The sequence below is a fragment of the Scyliorhinus torazame genome, chromosome 9, assembly GCF_047496885.1.
Source record: "Scyliorhinus torazame isolate Kashiwa2021f chromosome 9, sScyTor2.1, whole genome shotgun sequence".
Lineage (NCBI taxonomy): Eukaryota > Metazoa > Chordata > Chondrichthyes > Carcharhiniformes > Scyliorhinidae > Scyliorhinus > Scyliorhinus torazame.
Genome location: NC_092715.1, coordinates 109,595,100 through 109,614,862, shown reverse-complemented (window position 1 = coordinate 109,614,862; position 19,763 = coordinate 109,595,100). Strand labels below are relative to the sequence as shown.

The following is a 19,763-nucleotide window of genomic DNA, read 5'->3' as shown; positions in this document are numbered from 1 at the left end:
TAAAGCAAGATCTTACAGCAAACATCAGTTTGGTAAGAAGCCAAGGCTTGTTAAATCAATTTGCTGCATACCCATGCTTTATATGAGTCACTTCAAAATCCAATCAAAACATTAGATTACTCACGTGGAGGTTGAATCTTTCAAATGAGACAGTTTTTAAAAAAGATTCAGCATGTTGTTTCATACATCTGAAACTTCAGAAACATTTCAATTCTGTACTCACAATTTGCACGGGACTTTTTTGAAATCTCAAAGTAAATACTAAAAGCCATCACTAAACAATAAATAAAACACCAGCATGTTTTGCCTTTGATACCTATAATTCTTTCTAACACCTGCACAGTTCAAGTCTAAATTATGAATAATTTCCTTTTAATAAAGCTAGAAGCAGAATTGATGGAGGTCATTATTTAGCAGTTGGCTGTACAGGTTAAGCACTTACCAAGTCCAGTGTGTTTCTGCTCTGCATAGGACCTTCCAACTCGCAAAACAGGAACGTTTTCTGTCAGAATCTGCACAGTAATAGTGAACAATGTTTTGAATATTCAAACTATTGAACAGCAAGAATAATAATCAGTTTTTATACTAAGGCCTGTTTCAGACAATCAGTGTTAATAAGCTGCATGATTAATGTTAGTGGAAACATATAGATGGAGACAATGATAGATCATGCAAAATCCTTTAGCCTGAAATGAGTCCATTCCACCTACAATGTCCTTGCAATGCATGAACATAGCAAACATTGGATTAACACAGTGGTAAAATAAACATGTGGGGAAAATATCAATTTACAACAGCATACAGATACCACTATAGTGCTTCATTGGTTAACTATACTGCCTCAATACAGGCAAAAACACAGATATGTGCACTTGGGAGAATACATCTTCAATCCATGCAATAACAGTGCTTTTGAGACACTGCACATTCCTGATTAGTGTCTTACGTTGCAGTACCTCTTTTCATTTAAATTGTATTTTACTTTTGGGGTCCCTACATGTAAACGGTTCTCATTCTTCAAATTGCTGCACCATACACTTTCTCCACCAGTGAAACTAATTTCCTCCCATGTGGCTTGATTCAGCTGAAAAAAATGTTTGTAATCCAAGGTGTAAGCATCGATCATGATCCTCACCAACATAAAACTATTTATTGGCCAATGGAAACAGTATTTGCCATAAAGGTTTTAATTAAATCAATTTGTATGTGGCTAAATGTGTGGTGACTTACGCTAGTACAGAATATATTTGTACATGATGACAAGATGTTATTTTAAAATTTGGATACAGGAATTGGAACAATTATTGACTACTTACTGAAAATATCTAACAACGTGTTGAGATGTATCCATTGCAATGGCTTTTGACCAAGATGAAAAATTTATCCCAACTTTTTGTTTAGCAATAGGTCAGGTTGCATTGGATTATTAAAAACAGCTTTCAGCTCTGTACTTCAGCTATTATTGCATTTTACAAGGTTCAGAGCAATGAGGCTCATGATTACTTATTCCATGTGGTGTTGTATTAAATCACACAGATCGGAAAGGTCTTAGGGAGAAAGATATAAAATTAAATCAGGCAGGTTCCTGTTCCTCAATGTTTTGCATGGGTGGTCAGGGTTTCATTCTGTCGGGGTGCACTCAGTCAAATTAGCTGCCAATGTTCATGATCCCGGTTCACATATCAGACCATTTGGTAAAGGCATCAAATGTTTGTTTGCAAGTGTGGAACCCAGCTCCAACTAAAATTAACACCTCACACTGAATTGAACTGTTTTCATTGAGGAAAGTTGACTGCAAGGTGACCTCTAAGTCACTCAACACTGACTTGGAAATATATCGCTATTCCTTCACTGTCACTGGGGCCAACTCCTGTAACTCCCACCCTAACAGCACTGTGGGTGTATTACACTAAAGGGACTGTAGTGGTTCAAGAAAGCAGTTCAGCATCACCTTCTCAAGGGCAATTAGTGATGGACAATAAATGCTGGCCCAAAAGTGATACCCACATCCCAGAAGTTAATTAAAAAAAGACTGGATCAAGTTGCTAAAATACCGAGGAATTAATAATTTTGATGGAAGCAGTTGTTGAATTTTGATTATAAATACAGAATTGAATGGCATGGATACAAAGCTAAAACTTGATTTGAGTTTGGAAAGAGTTATCACCATCCCACATGTACAGAATAGTGGGTATGTGCAACATATTTCCATCGAAAGGTCATGTTGCATTAATCATAACTGTAAAAGAGCTGAGGGTATCTGGTTCATAGCAAATTTCAACCTTTAAAGAACAAGTACAAACAGATGATCAAGTGCTGAGAGGAACATCATAGTTCCTGAGCTGTTGGGACCTGGAAGTTGTGATGCCAAAAGGCATCCGTCCAAGGATGCATAATGTAGAGGTGCAAAGTCAAATAGGTAAACCGAGTTTTGCTTGATTTATCTTTCTTTGAGCCTCAATAACTTTTTGTCAGGAGATTAAATGAACTAGATAACGTTAATTGCATGTTTGGAAGGTCTATAATCTTTGTAAGGAACAGGCTTGATGGTCCCATTGATATTTTGCCATTCACATTTTTATGTTAAGTGAGAAAGACAATCCAAAATGTTCCCACTTCCTGATTTGTAATCTTTGATTGTCTAAAATGCTTTTGAGCAAAGCTAAATTGCAGAGTTTCAAAAGGACAGGAAATTCTGAGACTAAAATCCATAGTCATCAACCAAGGAGTACCTTATGCTGCAAAGGCTGGCCTATCAGTCAATTTTCACAATGTATTTATTTAAAACTGACCATCTACTGATCTACATCTAATATGGGAATAAGAGATGGCTGACTTAGGGGGTAATTTTAACCTAATCATCAGGCAAGAAACCTGACTGGACTGTTTGGAATGCCAGATTTATACACCACCAATTATTACTCACCATTCACTTCAGGGAATGAAATCGGTGGGTGTAAATCCAGCATTTCAATTGATCCTGTCAGTTTCCTGATGGATGGGTTAGGTTAAAATTGGTTGCAATGTTTTCAAATATACTGAACAATGAAATTGGTACTGCAACATTCAAGTTAATAGAGAACAGCCCTGCCACAGTACTGTAAAGAATAGAATAAAGAAATGCAAGAGCAGCAACCATTCTTGTGTCGATAAGTATCAAAAGAGCAAAATATCATTTAATCTGTATGTTTCACAATTACACTGTTCTAGAATCAATTTCATGTAATGTCTGGATAAAATAAGATAACAATTTATACCAACTATGTCAACTTAATTTGCCATTTAAAAATCTTGAGTTAATTGTTTTATAATCATAAAGCTCAATGTTAAAATTAACATGGGCTTTTAAGACAGACTTGAGGAATTACTGTGAATGTTTGACCAGTGAAAATGGCAATTTTCTTAAAAATGAAGGAAAATTGAAAAACCTGTTGCCATGAGCCAAAAATACTTGATGTGAAAGCCAATGATTTGGGGGAGACAGGGGAAGAAGTGATTTGCTCCCCTGATCTGCGTCTTCGACGCCCAGCACTCACACCACTAGTGTAATGCATCCAGGTACCACTACACTCTGGGCTAGACAGACTCAGGGGGGTCTCTTCCTGGAAGTGAGAAAAGGGGGCAAAAACAACAGCAAAGCATGCAAAGTTAGACATATTTAAAACAAAGGAATCAATAATAGCACAATTAATTGTGTATCATAAGTTAAGCATTTATTACAACAGTAATATTTGACAACCCCACGGTATAAATCCCAGATCAGCCAAAATTATTAATCTAAAAAATATAAAAAACATACCCTATTGACATGCATACAGACAATACTGTGTTATTTTAATTAATCCATTTAGAAATGCAGGCTAGATGAAAGCAATTTTTAACAGGGACATAGTGGAGGTTTCTAGTTGACAGTGGAGCCTGCGTGCATATCAACACGGTAATCAAATACAGAATTCAGAAGTTAGAGGTACAAAATATAAATCAAGGTATGACACATTTATGATTCAGATGAACCTAAAAACAGCAACTTGATCGATATAAAAGAAACATCCTATGCAATTAAAATTTGCACTATATAAATAATAAAATTGCTTCTACTTATCACCTGCAATTCATTTCAAGTTTACAATCCCAAAAAAATCAAAAGAACAATTTCAAGCTGTTCATCTTGTCTGTAATTATACTCTGATGCTACCATGATGCTTAGATATTATGTACATCAGGGATGCCCAACCTTTGAAGCAGGGAACCAGACCAATATATTGCAACCTGTGAATGGGCAGCATAGACTGGCTCAATACTAAACACAGCTTGAAACTGGAGCCCTATGTTCCATCTTAACTTGACATCAGGCGTTGCTCTAATCTAGACAATGAAATAAAGAGAAAGAAATAGAGGCAGAGAAAGGGAAATAAAAACAGTCACCACACACTGAGAAGCAGCAGGACCAACTGGAGTCAGAGCAATGAGAAGCCTGGGGAATTAATAACAGTGGGTGAAGGCCGAGCAAGGGAATTAAAATAGGAATCACCTTTTATGGAATGCCTATTTGATTCAAACATCCCATCACTGGTGTGCATAGGTAGCCAAGAGCATAGTGCATGGAGGAACAGATTTATGCCAGATGTAAATGTCACATGGTACAGGTTCAGTCTGTAAGCCACAGGTTGGACACCCATGATGCTCATCCAGTATATGTCTTCTTTAATCTCAACACTGTAGATTACTTGTATACAATCTATTATCAAATCCCATTTACGAATCAAATAAGTTTCATAAAACAAGGAACTGTGCAACCTGAAAAAAACACAGGTGTGCTTTAATAATCAAAAAGAAGGAAATAAAGATGTGGGAACATAATAAAGGGGAAAAAATACCAATGCAAACATTATGCCAGGTGATAACATAGAAGAACATGGAGGTGTGCATTTACACCTTAAATTCAAATAACTAAAAAATCTAGATGAACATTTTAACTTGTAAATATCTGTAACAAACATATTTCATTACAATATACAATGAGATAAAAATAAAATTAGTTGAAATATTTGATGTAAGAACATCAAATTACACATTATGTTTGAACTCCTGGATAATTGAGCAACCTGGGAGCATTCCATGTTCAACAACTCAGCATTTATGTGCTACTCCCTGGTGTGAATGCTTTTAAACCAAATCACAAGTTCCACATATCAGGTTTAATTTATGCCTATTTTTGAAGCAAATTAAATTTTCTTTGGGAAAAATCTTGAAAATTACTTCATTCCAACTGATCAAAGCTCATACTCGATAAAAATGGACACTGGAGTCACAGAGTGTTCATACTTGGGTTGGAAAGCTGCCTTGGGAGGCAGGCAACTCTGTACACTAGCATGGATGAAGATTGCAGTGCTAGAATGGTAGATAGGAGCAGTGGAGCCATAACAGCAAGAGTGTGCGAGAGGAGAGGTCAGGCATTTTAAAGGAGGAAGTGAGAACAGCAGAACCATTAATAGCAAAGATTGTACAAGAGGACCGGGGTCATTAACAGCAAATGCATGTAACAGGAGCAGAAGGGCAAGAGGAGCACAAGGCTATTAACAGAGAGTGTGTGTGACAGGAGATGCCGGGCCAGTAACAGCGAGAATGCACGAGAGAACAGTAGAACAGCGGGGATATCAACAAGAGGGTGCAAGAAGAACAAGCCATTAACAAGAAGAGGGGGCAAGAGGAAGGAGAGCGAGACCAATAACAGCGAGTGTGAGAGAGGAGCGGGGCAGTTAACAGCGAGGGAGGGGGGGCGGGGCAGAGAGAAGAAGGCGGGTGGAGACGAGGGAGGTGAAAGAGAGACAAGGGAGGTGAAAGAGAGACGAGGGAGGTGAAAGAGAGCGGGGGAGGTGAAAGAGAGACGAGGGAGGTGAAGGGGAGACGAGGGTGGTGTAAGAGACGGGGAGAGGGAGGGGAAAGAGACGGTTGAAAGAGACGGTTGAAAGAGACGGGGGGGGAAGAGACGGGGGGGAAGAGACGGGGGGGAAGAGACGGGGGGGAAGAGACGGGGGGGAAGAGACGGGGGGAGAGACGGGGGGGGGGGAAGAGACGGGGGGGAAGAGACGGGGGGGGAAGAGACGGGGGGGGAAGAGACGGGGGGGAAGAGACGGGGGGGAAGAGACGGGGGGGAAGAGACGGGGGGGGGAAGAGACGGGGGGGGAAGAGCCGGGGGGGGGAAGAGCCGGGGGGGGGGGGGAGAGCCGGGGGGGGGGGAAAGAGACTGGGGGGGGGGAAAGAGACGGGGGGGGGGAAAGAGATGGGAGGGGGGAGAAGAGACGGGGGGGGGGAAAGAGACGGGGGGGGGGGGAAGAGACGGGGGGGGGGGGGAAAGAGACGGGGGGGGGGGAAAGAGACGGGGGGAAGAGACGGGGGGAAGAGACGGGGGAAGAGACGGGGGGAAGAGACGGGGGGAAGAGACGGGGGGGAAGAGACAGGGGGGAAGAGACGGGGGGGAAGAGACGGGGGGAAGAGACAGGGGGAAGAGACGGGGGGAAGAGACGGGGGAAAGAGACGGGGGAAAGAGACGGGGGGGGAAGAGACGGGGGGAAGAGACGGGGAAGAGACGGGGGGGGAAGAGACGGGGGGGGAAGAGACGGGGTGGAAGAGACGGGGGGGAAGAGACGGGGGGGAAGAGACAGGGGGGGAAGAGACGGGGGGGAAGAGACGGGGGGAAGAGAGGGGGGGGAAGAGACGGGGGGGGAAGAGACGGGGGGGAAGAGACGGGGGGGGAAGAGACGGGGGGAAGAGACGGGGGGGGAAGAGGCGGGGGTAAGAGACGGGGGGGAAGAGACGGGGGAAGAGACGGGGTGGGGGAGAGAAAGGGAGGGGAGGAGACGGGGGAGAAAGCGTAGGAGACGGAGAGAAAGCGTTGGGGGGGGGGATGCCATTAACATAGAGTGAGCGGAAAGCGGAGCCATTAACAGTGCAAGGGTGCGAGAGGAGCAGGGCCATTAACAGAGACTGTGAGAGAGAAGCAAAGCTACTAATAGTGAGAGGGAGAGGGCAAGAGGGAGGATGAGGCCATTAACATAGAGTGGGAGAAGAGCGGGACCATTAACAGCGAGGTTGCAAGAGGAACGGGACCATTAACAGTGAGGGTGCAAGAGGAGCAGGACCATTAACCGCGAGGGTGCAAGAGGAGCGGGACCAATAACAGGGAGGGTACAAGAGGAACGGGACCATTAACAATGAGGGTGCAAGAAGAGCAGGACCATTAGCAGTGAGGGTACAAGAGGAGCGGGACCATTAACCGTGAGGGTGCAAGAGGAGCGGGACCATTAACAGCGAGGGTGCAAGAGGAGCGGGACCATTAACCGCGAGGATGCAAGAGGAGCGGGACCATTAACCGCGAGGGTGCAAGAGGAGTGGGACCATTAACCGTGAGGGTGCAAGAGGAACAGGACCATTAACAGCGAGGGTGCAAGAGGAGCGGGACCATTAACAGCGAGGGTGCAAGGGGAGCGGGACAATTAACAGTGAGGGTACAAGAGGAGTGGGGCAATTGAGAGAGAGAGGGAGTTTAAGAGTCAGTGAGTGTGAGAGTGAGTGAGAGACAAAAACAGGACCATTAACAGTGATGTGTCGACTTCCGGGTGCGGCTATGCAGAGCTAGGTCGCATATTCGGCAGCTCCTGCTTGGAACGGACTTTTGGGCTCGTTACAGGGCCCCCACGGCATTTGTTTGACATTTCCCGGTGTGGGAAGAAGGCTGCAATATTCCCCCGACAGTGTCCCCCAGGAAGGGTATGTCTCTTGGTTGCCAGACACACGCAGAAACAGTAAAAGATTTGGCTGCAACTGCAGGATAAACAGGGCCTCTTCCAGCATGCAGGCGGGGGAAGGGCAAGCTTAAAGCTGCAAGCTGACCTGAGGGCCTGTATCAAAAGTGAATTCTAGCAGCAGAGGGAACAACTGTGAAAAGACCTCATCAAGGCCACTGAAGGGACTTCCGGTTGCGGTGATGCCTAGCTAGCCGCACGCTTCGATGGCTCCAGCTCCGACGGACCTTCGGGCTCTTTTAAGAGCCCCAACGGGGAATTTTACGACGACGCAACCCGGTGTGGGGTGTGTGAGAAGGGAGTCCCCCCCAAACGAAGGAGGAAAAAACCGGCGGCGGCGGCTGCAGCGCGAGGAATCGTCGACCAAAGGGTCAGAAAGAGAGAAGTACAAGATGGCGGCGGAGAAAGCGCAGTCGACATGGGGGCCTGAGCAGGATGAAATTGTGAGACGGTGCGTGGAGCTGCTGAAGAGGGAGGTGCTGACCCCGTTGCTACAGGCAATTGAGGGGCTCAAGGAGACATTAAAGACCCAGGAGACAGAGCTCCGTGTGGTGGAGCAGAAGGTGACAGATATTGAGGACGAGATCCTGGGCCTGGCGGTTAAGACACAGACGCACGAGGCACTTCATAAAAAGTGTACTGAAAGGATCGAAGCCCTAGAAAATGGAGCGCGAAGGAAGAACCTTCGGATACTGGGTCTCCCTGAGGGTGTGGAAGGAATGAACTGTGGAGCGTACGTAAGTACGATGCTGAGCTCACTGATGTGTGCTGAGGCCCGTACGGGCCCCTTGGAGGTGGAGTGGGCAAATCGGATTCCGGCGAGAAGACCAAAAGCGGGAGAACCACCCAGGGCGATAATCGTGCGATTTTACTGCCTTAAGGATAGAGAAGAGGTCCTGAGATGGGCTAAAAAGGTGCGGAGTAGCAGATGGGAGAATGCAGTGGTACGGGTATACCAGGATTGGAGTGCGGAGGTGGCGAGAAGGAGGGCGAGCTTCAACCGAGCCAAAGAGGTGTTGCATAAAAGGAAGGTGAAGTTCGGGATGCTGCAGCCGGCAAGACTATGGGTCACGTATCAGGAGAGACACCATTATTTCGAGACGGCGGAGGAAGCATGGACCTTATCAAAGAAGAGAAATTGGATCGGAACTGAGGGACTGAGGCTGCAGGAAATGTTATTGTTAATGTTATGGTTGAAGTTAATTGAGAAGTAAATTGGGAAGGGGGGAGACATTGGGGAAATGTGGGCGCCGGTGAGGGGGGAAAGACGGGACATAGTTGGAGAATAGGGAAGGGGAGGGGGAGGGGAAAGGGAGCTGCGCCATAAGAGGCGGGTCAGGTAAAGGGATGTTCCCGCACCAGAAAGAATAAGGCGGGAAGACAGGCGCAAGGCGGATGGGAGTTCCCCACACGGGGGGGGTCGAGGAGTGAGCAGGAGTAGCCGGGGTCAGTTGAAGTCAGCTGACTTACGGAAGTAATATGGGGGAGCAATCATGCTAGAAAGAGATCTAGCGGGGAGGGGGGGAGGGAGGGGGAGGGGGGGGGGGGGACAACTGGGTTGCTGCTGCGGAAATCCAAAAGAAAATGGCTAAAGGGTGGGTGGGCGGGGATGGTGTGCGACGCTGGGGGAGCGAGCGGGAGCGCGGAGGCGGGATATGGGACTGGCCTAGAGAAGGTAATGGCTAGTCGACACGGGAGGGGGGCAGGTAGCCCCCTAGTGAGGCTGATCACGTGGAACGTGAGAGGCCTGAACGGACCGATAAAAAGGGCCAGAGTGCTCGCGCATTTGAAAGGACTAAGGGCAGACGTGGTTATGCTCCAAGAGACGCACCTAAAGGTGGCGGACCAAGTTAGGCTAAGGAAAGGATGGGTGGGACAGGTGTTCCACTCAGGACTGGACGCAAAGAATAGAGGGGTGGCCATTTTGGTGGGGAAACGGGTAGCATTTGAAGCAAAGAACATCGTAGCAGATAGCAGAGGTAGATATGTAATGGTGAGTGGCAGGCTGGAGGGAATGGAGGTCGTGTTGGTTAACGTGTATGCCCCAAACTGGGACGATGCGAGATTTATGAGACGGATGCTGGGGCGTATACCGGACCTGGAGGTAGGAAACTTGATTTTAGGAGGGGACTTTAATACGGTGCTGGACCCGGGGCTAGATAGATCCAGCTCAAGGACCGGAAGAAGGCCGGCAGCGGCCAAGGTACTTAAGGGGTTTATGGACCAAATGGGGGGAGTGGATCCATGGCGATTTCTTAGACCTAGGGCTAGGGAGTTTTCCTTCTTCTCCCATGTTCATAAAGTGTACTCCCGGATAGATTTTTTTGTTTTGGGAAGGTCGTTGATCTCTAGGGTGGAAGAAGCTGAGTACTCAGCCATAGCGGTTTCGGATCATGCCCCACATTGGGTGGACCTGGAATTAGGAGAGGAAAGGGAGCAGAGAACACTCTGGAGATTAGATGTGGGACTGATGGCGGATGAGGGAGTGTGTGCAAGAGTGCGGGGGTGTATTGAGAGATATCTGGAGGTCAATGACGACGGCGAGGTCCCTGTGGGAGTGGTATGGGAGGCACTAAAAGCGGTGGTCAGAGGAGAGCTGATCTCCATTGGGGCCCACAAAAGGAAAACAGAGGCCAAGGAAAGGGAAAGATTACTGGGGGAGATTTTAAGGGTGGATAGGGAATTTGCAGAGACCCCGGAGGAGGAATTGTACAGGGAGAGGAGACGACTCCAGACGGAATTTGACCTTCTGACCACCAGAAAGGCGGAGGTACTGTGGAGGAAGGCACAGGGGAGGAGGTATGAATATGGGGAAAAGGCGAGTCGCCTGTTGGCTCATCAATTGCGAAAGAGGGCAGCAGCGAGGGAGATAGGAGGAATTAGAGACGAAAGGGGAGACACGGTGCGAAGGGCAGGAAAGATAAATGAGGTGTTCAAGACCTTCTATGAGGAACTGTATAGGTCTCAACCCCCAGAGGGAGAGGAGGGGATGCGGCAGTTCCTGGACCAATTGAGGTTCCCGAAAGTGGAGGAGCGGGGGGGTGGTAGGCCTGGGGGCACCGATTGGGGTGGACGAGGTTATTAAGGGACTGGGAAGCATGCAAGCAGGGAAGGCCCCAGGACCAGACGGGTTCCCGGTGGAGTATTACAGAAAATATGTGGACTTGTTGGCCCCGTTGATGGTGAGGACGTTCAATGAGGCCAGGAAAGGGGGGACTCTAACCCCGACGATGTCGGAGGCGACGATATCGTTAATTTTGAAGAGGGATAAAGATCCGTTGCAGTGCGGGTCCTATAGACCCATTTCATTATTGAACGTGGACGCCAAATTGTTGGCAAAGGTACTGGCATCAAGGATAGAGGACTGTGTCCCGGGGGTGGTGCACGAAGACCAGACAGGGTTCGTAAAAGGGAGACAACTGAATGTTAACGTGCGACGACTATTAGGGGTGATAATGATGCCCCCAGTGGAGGGGGAAGCAGAGATAGTGGCGGCAATGGACGCAGAGAAGGCATTTGATAGGGTGGAGTGGGAGTATTTATGGGAAGTGTTAAGGAGGTTTGGGTTTGGGAACGGGTTTATTAGCTGGGTTAGACTTCTTTATGGGGCTCCAACGGCAAGCGTAGTTACAGGTCGACATAGATCGGAGTATTTCCGACTATATAGGGGAACAAGACAGGGATGCCCGCTGTCTCCATTGTTGTTCGCGTTGGCAATTGAACCTCTGGCCATGGCATTGAGAGACTCCAGGAAATGGAGAGGGGTGATTAGAGGGGGAGAAGAACACCAAGTCTCGTTATATGCGGATGACCTATTGTTATACGTGTCGGACCCAGCGGGGGGGGATGATAGAGGTTATGCGAATTTTGAGGGGGTTCGGGAATTTCTCGGGGTATAGGCTAAACATGGGGAAGAGTGAATTATTTGTGATACATCCAGGGGACCAGAGTAGAGAGATAGAAGGCTTGCCTCTAAGGAAAGTGGAAAGAAACTTCCGATACCTGGGGATTCAGATCGCTAGGAGCTGGGGAACCTTGCACAGACTTAATCTGACACGGTTGGTAGAACAAATGGAGGAGGACTTCAAGAGGTGGGACATGCAGCCTCTATCGCTGGCGGGCAGGGTGCAAGCAATTAAGATGATGGTCCTCCCGAGGTTCTTATTTGTATTTCAATGTCTCCCTATACTAATCACGAAGACCTTTTTTAATAAAATAGACAGGAGCATCACGAGCTTCGTGTGGGCAGGGAAAGTTCCGAGAGTAAGGAGGGGGTTCCTTCAGCGTAGTAGGGACAGAGGAGGATTGGCACTACCGAACTTGGGCGATTACTATTGGGCTGCCAATGTGGCAATGATACGTAAATGGATGATGGAGGGTGAGGGAGCGGCGTGGAAAAGACTGGAGAGAAAGTCCTGTAAAGGGACGAGTTTAGAGGCGCTGGTGACGGCGCCGCTACCGATCTCACCTAAAACGTTTACCACGAACCCGGTGGTGGCGGCAACATTGAATATCTGGGGACAGTGGAGGCGACAGAGAGGGGTGCGGGGAGCCCTGGTGGGGTCCCCAATCAGGAACAACCATAGGTTCGCCCCAGGAAGAATGGATGGAGGATTTCAGAGCTGGTACCAGTTGGGAATTAGGAGGGTGGGAGATTTATTTATAGATGGGACTTTTGCGAGCTTGGGAGCATTGGAGGAAAAGTATAAGTTGCCCCGGGGAAATTTCTTGAGATATATGCAGGTGAGGGCATTTACTAGACAACAGGTGAGGGAATTTCCGTTGCTCCCGACACAGGGGATACAGGACAGGGTGCTTTCAGGGGTGTGGGTCGGAGAGGGCAAGGTGTCAGAGATTTACCGAGAGATGAGGGAAGAGGGGGAGGAGTCGGTGGGCGAACTAAAAGGAAAGTGGGAAGAAGAACTAGGGGAGGAGATAGAGGAGGGTATGTGGGCTGATGCCCTAAGTAGGGTGAATTCCTCTTCCTCATGCGCCAGGCTTAGCCTGATTCAATTTAAGGTGCTACATAGAGCACACATAACGGGAGCAAGATTGAGCAGGTTCTTTGGAGTGGAGAATAAATGTGGGAGGTGTGGCGGGAGCCCGGCAAACCACGCACATATGTTTTGGGCGTGCCCGGCACTGGAAGGGTATTGGAAGGGAGTGACGGGAGTGATTTCGCGGGTGGTAAAGGCCCGGGTCAAACCAGGCTGGGGGTTAGCTCTATTTGGAGTTGCGGAAGAGCCGGGAGTGCAGGAGACGAAAGAGGCTGACGTTGTGGCCTTTGCGTCCCTAGTAGCCCGGCGCAGGATCCTACTCATGTGGAAGGAGGCGAAACCCCCCGGACTGGAGGCCTGGGTAAATGATATGGCGGGGTTCATTAAACTGGAGCAGATAAAGTTTGCCCTGAGAGGATCGGCTCAAGGGTTCACCAGGCGGTGGCAGCCATTTCTCGACTACCTAGGGGAACGTTAGAGGGAAGACAGATGACCAGCAGCAGCAACCCAGGGGGAAGGGGGGGGGAGGGGTTTAGTTTAGTTTCGGTCAAAGATAAAGGGATTTTGTTACTTGTGTATTGTTAAAAATTTCTGTATTGTTATTGTTGCGTTTGCTTTGTAAGAGGGGAAAAATTGTTGTTTGGGAAAAAAATTTCAATAAAACATATTTAAAAAAAAAAAAACAGTGATGTGTCTGCAGCTTGAGGAGCTTTGGGGCAGTAGAGCTGCAGACACAATGATGAATCAGGAAGTGGAAAAGGTACCTGGACATTTTATTCCAGGAGGCGGTCACAGTCCTTAGATAGGCAGAATTTTAGAGTTGGTCAATAGTCGGGGACAGGAAGGTGTGACTGCAAGTCATGCAGATATGGGGATCGAGCGCATAGTGATCGAGAAGCCTCAGAACATCAAAGCTAATCACCTCTGAATAGTTACCTGAACCACACGGCAATTGCCATGGAGTTAAACAGATTGGAGAATTAAATGAGTGGTTCAGAGTGGTGTGGGAAGATGAAGTTTTGATTCATGGGGCACTGGTATCAGTACACAGGGAAGAGTGAGCTATTCCATTGGGATGGGCATCAGAACAGTATAGCAATGTGGGTAAAGGTAAGCAGTATGGGACAGGTAGGTACAGAGAGTTCAACAAAAAATGTACATCATTGAATAAAATCATCGCAGGGAACAGAGTAAAATGAAATTAAAGCTTCTTTATCAGAATGCACGAAACCTGTGTAAAGAAACTGCAGAAAGATAAATGAAGTAGTGGCAGAAATAGAGGTGAATGATTTCGATTTATCATCATTACAGAGATGCAGTTACACTGTGATCAAGGTTGGGAAATAAACATTCCAGGATACACCTTATTTTGGAAAGACTGACAGAACGACAAAGGAGGTAGAGTAACCTAGAACTCCTACAGTGCAGAAGGGGGCCACCCGGCCCATCAAGTCTGCATCGACCCCTCAAAAGAAGACCCCACCCAGGTAGTCCTTACAGGTTTAAGGACATTAGTGAGAAAAGACTTTGACCTTTGAAGAATATGGCTGGAAATTTGGAATAGCAAAAGTCAGAAAACCCTGGTGGGAGTAGCTTATTGGCCCCTAACAGTAGTAATACCTTTGGGAAGAGTATTAAACAAGAAATTATTGAAGCCTGTAATAAAGGAAATACAATAATTGTGGGATACTTTAATCTGCATACAGAATGGACAATGAAATTAGCGGGAAAGAGGTCTAGAAGATGAGTTTATATAGTGTAACCGATGAGAGATAAAGCTATCTTAGATCTAGCATTGTATAATGAGGAGGGTTAATCAGCAATGTTGTCGTAAAAGATCCACTGAGATATAGTGATCATAATTCCATGTTAAGTTTAAAAGTGACATATTCCAATCACAATCAAAAATCTTAAACTTAAACAAAGTCAACTGCATAGAAGGGAGAAAAGGTTAATTGGGTAACTAGACTAGAGGGTATGGAGATAAATGAACAGTGGGAAACATTTAAAGAAAAATTTGAACTGTTCAACAAAAATGCACTGTATTGAAGAACAAAAACTCAGTAAGAAGGGCCATCTGTAGCTCAATCAGGAAGTTTATTTTTTTAAAGTATATTGATTTGATTTTTTTCATAATAATCAACACAAACTAGAACAATAGAATGCAAAAAAAATCACAAGCAAATATAAAGTTTAAAAAAACAAACCAATAATTAACTTAATTGCTAAAACTATCGTAAACCCAAACTACATGCTTTGCCCAAGGGTGGATTATTCTAGGCCGAGATCGCTGATCCGGGGGGGGGGGGGGGCGGGTATGGCAAAGGCGTTAATTGCTTATATGGAGGAAATGAGGGGGCGGGGGGGGGGGGGGGGGGGTGGAAGAGAGAACACACAGATCCTTGGGGGTTTGGGCATCCGGGGGGGGGTGGACTGTGAGCTGTATATTTATTTTCTTGTTGTTTAATGGGGAATCGAGTAGTAGTATTATGGGGCAATTGTAAGCTATTCTTTGCTGGTGTGAAGTTAAAGAGTTTAATATTGTATTCATAATAATGTTTTGTTTTAAAATAGCAAAGCCCTATTTTTTCATGCAATCATTCCTGGAGCGAATCATTCTTTCCGCAGACTTACAAAATTGACTGAAATATGGGGGTTTCAGTCCAGTATGCTAGCCACTGTTGGGATCTGGTCCGGGATCGTAATATACTTCAGGCGGGGGATGAGAATCCACCCTCACCCACCATTTTGAGGAACATGTCCAAAGAAGTATTCCGTGGGGGTATGGCCCGCGATCCCCTCCGGCAACCCCACAATCCGGATGTTCTGCCTCCTGGACCTGTTCTCCAGGTCATTCAGCTTGGCTCTTAATGACTTATTGGTTTCAGCCACTGAAGTCCGGTCGGATTCCTACACGGCCGATCATTGTGGTCCGACAAAGCCACCTCCATTGCTCTTAATCGTGACTCCCTGGACTTCGACGGTCTTACTAATTTTTTCCAGAGACACACAAATGGGGGCCAAGGCCTCTTCGATTGAGATCCTCTAACACGATATGTTGGTGTTTCTCAAACTTTTTTGGCAAAATACGAGTGAGGACCTCGGCCATTAGTGGGGTGGACGGAAAGAGAGAGAAACCGACTCTGCCATCTTATTTCCCATTGAGCCCCTAGAAGCTTCAGACTCCGTCTATGTTATTCTCGAAGTCTGAATAAAGATTGTAGACTTCCAGTAAACACAAATACTTTATTCAGTTGGTTTGTTCTGTTTCCAGAGCTTAACTATATATAATACAATCAAGAGGTATGACCAGTGAAGCTAAGGTAAACTGCCTATGCTGAGCTGTCTCTGTCTGCTGCTGATCACTAGCCTTGTGCTTCTGAAAGAGGCGGATCCTCCCTTGGGCTGGACCCTTTATACCCGTCTCTGATGCTGCCCTCTAGTGATGCTGCGGCTGTTACATCTGTGCTGCAGTCCCTGGTGTATGTGCAGATGTATGTACAGATGTACAGATCACTACTCCGTTGACGAGTTTATGTTCAAAACTTTCTTTGGTTTGTTTTTTCTGGACACCTCAGCAAAGAGAGAACTCTAACTCAATAATTATCATGAGTTTCAAAGGAATAAACAACCAGTGGCGCCAAGAAAAAAGGCAAAAAGTTAAGCTCTCCAGTGAGAGCCACCTCGTGTGCGCCTTCCCCATACATTGCGCCATTGGAAGTCCACTCAGCAAGTTAAAGGCAGTATTAGATGAAAAGAGGCCAATAATGTTGCAAGAAACTGTAATAAGTCTGAGGATGGGAGTGTTTTAGAAAGCAGCAAAAGGCTCCAAACAGTTGATAAAAAGGGAGAAAATAAAGAGAGTAAACTAGCCAGAAATATAAAAACAAATTGTAAGAGCTTTTATAAGTATATAACAAAAGAATAGCTAACATTGGTCCCTTAGAGTAGGGACAGGAGAAACTAAGTATGCAAAAAAAGAATAGCTAGACAGGAAAAACTATCACAGAGAACAAGGAAATTGCAGAGGCATTGAACAAAAATTGGGTCTGTCTTCACCAAATTCCACACCAGAAATAGTGCAAAGTAAAAGGCTTGAGAATCATTTGCAGGCATCTTCAGCCATAAGTGCCAAGTGGATAATCCATCTCGGCCTCCTTCTAAGGTACCCAGCATCACAGATGCCAATCTTCAACCAATTCGATTCACTCCTTGTGACATCAATAAATGGCTGAGGACACTGGAAACTAAAAGCTACGGGCAACATTCCAGCAATCAGCACCCAAGACTTGTGCTGCAGAATTAGCTGTGCCTCTAACCAAGCAATTCCAGAACATCTACAATACTAGCATCTACCCGGCACAGTAGAAAATTGCCCGGGTATGTCCGGTCAACAAAAAGCAGGAAAAACTGAACCTGGCTAATTACTGCCCCATCAGTCTGCTCTGTATCATCAGCAAAGTGATGGAAGGGGTCGTCAACAGTCCTATCAAGCGACACTTGCTCACTGATGCTCAGTTTGAGTCCCATCAGGGGAGTTCTGTCCACCAAAGATGGATAGAGGTAGGTGTGTGCAACATCGACAAGATGTACTGCTGTAACTCACCAAGGCTGCTTTGAGAGCACATTCCAAACTTGCGACCTCTATCATCTAGAAGGACAAGGGCAGCAGATGAATGGGAACACCACCACCTGCAAGCTTCCTTGCAAGTCACTTCACTGTCACCGCGTCGAAATCCTGGAACTTCAATCCTAACAGCACTGTAGGTGTTCCTCCAACACATGGAGTGCAGCAGTTCATGAAAACAACACACCACCAACTTCTCAAGTACAATTAGGTATGGGCAATAAATGCTAGCCTAGCAATCAACACTCACATCCCAATGAAGAAATATGAAAAAAAATAACCCAGGGGCTAAAAATTGAGGAAATTAAGAAAATTATATGAACATACAAATTAAGTGCTCAGTTCCTCATTACTACTAGAGAAATAACAGGGATTAAAATCTGATAAATCCCCAGACCCCGGGTCCAAAAAGAGACAACTGCAGAGACAGTGGTTGTGCTAGCTAGCTATGAAATATACAGCTATGGCCTACTCGTTTGAAAGTTGGCAAATGTTACACTACTTTTTAAGAAAGGAAAGGAAAAGAAAGAAGTGAACTATAGGCCAGTTAGCCTAATGTTAGTTGTTGGGAAAATGCTGGAATTTATTAAGGAAGTCTTAAAAATACACCTAGAAAAACAAATTAGAATAAGTCAATATGGTTTTGCTAAAGGGAAATCTTATTTGACAAATGTATTTGTTTTTGAGCGTAGATATCGGGGAACCAGTAGATATGGTGCACCAAGATTTTAAAAGTCATTCGATAAGGTGCTGCACAAAAGTTTAATAAACAAATAACGTCTCATGGAATTGGGGTTAGTATATTCGCATGGATAGAGGATTGGTTAATGGGTAGAAAACAGAGTGGGCAGAAATTGAACTTTTTCAAGTTGGCAGGCAGTGAACAGGAACATAGGAATTAGGAGCAGAAATAGGCAATACAACCCTTGGAGCCTGCTCCGCCATTCAATCAGATCATGGCCGATCTCTTCCTGGTTTCAAATCCACCTCCCCATCTGTTTTCCATATCCTTTTAACCTGTTTTTTAATTAGAAATATATCTATCTCCTTCTTGAAATCATTTTATGACTCCGATTCCACCGCACTCTGGGGCAGCGAGTTCCACAAATTCACCACCCTCAGAGAGAAGTAGATCCTCCTCATCTCAGTTCTAAATCTACCAACAATCAACCTATACCCAAGACCTCTAGTTCTAGATTATCCCACAAGGGGGAACATTTGGTCAACGATTACTTTTTGTATTTTATATACTGGAATGGCGGAAGGATCAGGGCTGGGACATCAGCTATTTGCAATTTATATTAATGACTTAGATGAAAAGACAGAGTCATGTTTCTAAGTTTGCTGATGATACCAAACAATGTTGAAAGACAAGCTGTGGGGAGGGCACAGATGCTGCAAAGAAAAACAGGCAGGGTCAGTGAGTGGGCAACAAGGTGGCAGATGGAGTATAATATAGGGAAATGTGAAGTTACTCACTCTGGTTGTAAGAATAAAAATAATATTTTTTCAACAGTGAAAAACTTGTACGTGTTGATATTTAAGGAGACTTAGGTGTGCTGGTACAAGTAATGCAGAAAGTCAGTATGCAACTAGGAAGACAATATGTTGGCCTTTATTGCAAGGGGAATGGAGGTACAAGAATAAAGAAATCTTGCTACAGTTGCACTGGGTTTTGGGAGACCACATCTAGAATAGTGTGTGTAGTTTTGATCTTCAAATCAAGAACGGATAGGCTTGCATTGGAGGTGGTACAGCAACGGTTCACAAAACTGATCTCTGGGATGAGGATGTCATCCTATCCAAAGCTTTGACAAAGAGTCATCCAGACTCAAAACGTTAGCTCCCTTCTCTCTCTACAAACACTGTCAGACCTGAGATTGTCCAGTATTTTCTGTTTCTGTACAGTTAAGATATAGTTTTGGAAGAGATGGCTTAGAAATTCAGTTGTGTCCATTTTTAGGTGTCATACCCATGCAGTGCAAACGACCCATGTTCAAATGAGAAGGTCCGAGAATCCTGGAATTTTAGCACTCAGATCTCATTACCAAGCAGCTGGTTTAGAGCTAGGAGACTCTCAGATTCATTCACTAAATTTCAGATAGGTGACTGGTTAAGGTCACAGATGTTTGGAGGATGAACAGCTGGACCTCTGAATGCTATCCCAGGGCTGTCAGGGGTCAGGAAAGATGAGGTCTGGAATATTGTTGGGGGGTAAGAAGTTGGAGTTATGAATGAGATCAAGGATTTTGAGAGCGACTGAGATTGTGGTAAGTATTTGCCTTTGTTTAATTCCATGCTTTTTAGCATTGGGTTTCTTCGAGGTAGATCAGC

General features: G+C 45.7%; 1 protein-coding gene across 1 annotated transcript in view; it reads right to left on the bottom strand.

The window, feature by feature from the left end:
• The window catches only part of LOC140429425 (inositol hexakisphosphate and diphosphoinositol-pentakisphosphate kinase 2-like), a 295,210-nt gene that overhangs the window by 44,171 nt on the left and 231,276 nt on the right, over positions 1-19,763 (bottom strand). Inside the window, 2 exon segments of the mRNA XM_072516386.1 lie at positions 443-512; positions 3,429-3,602. Of these exon segments, the coding sequence (XP_072372487.1) occupies positions 443-512; positions 3,429-3,602 (244 nt within the window).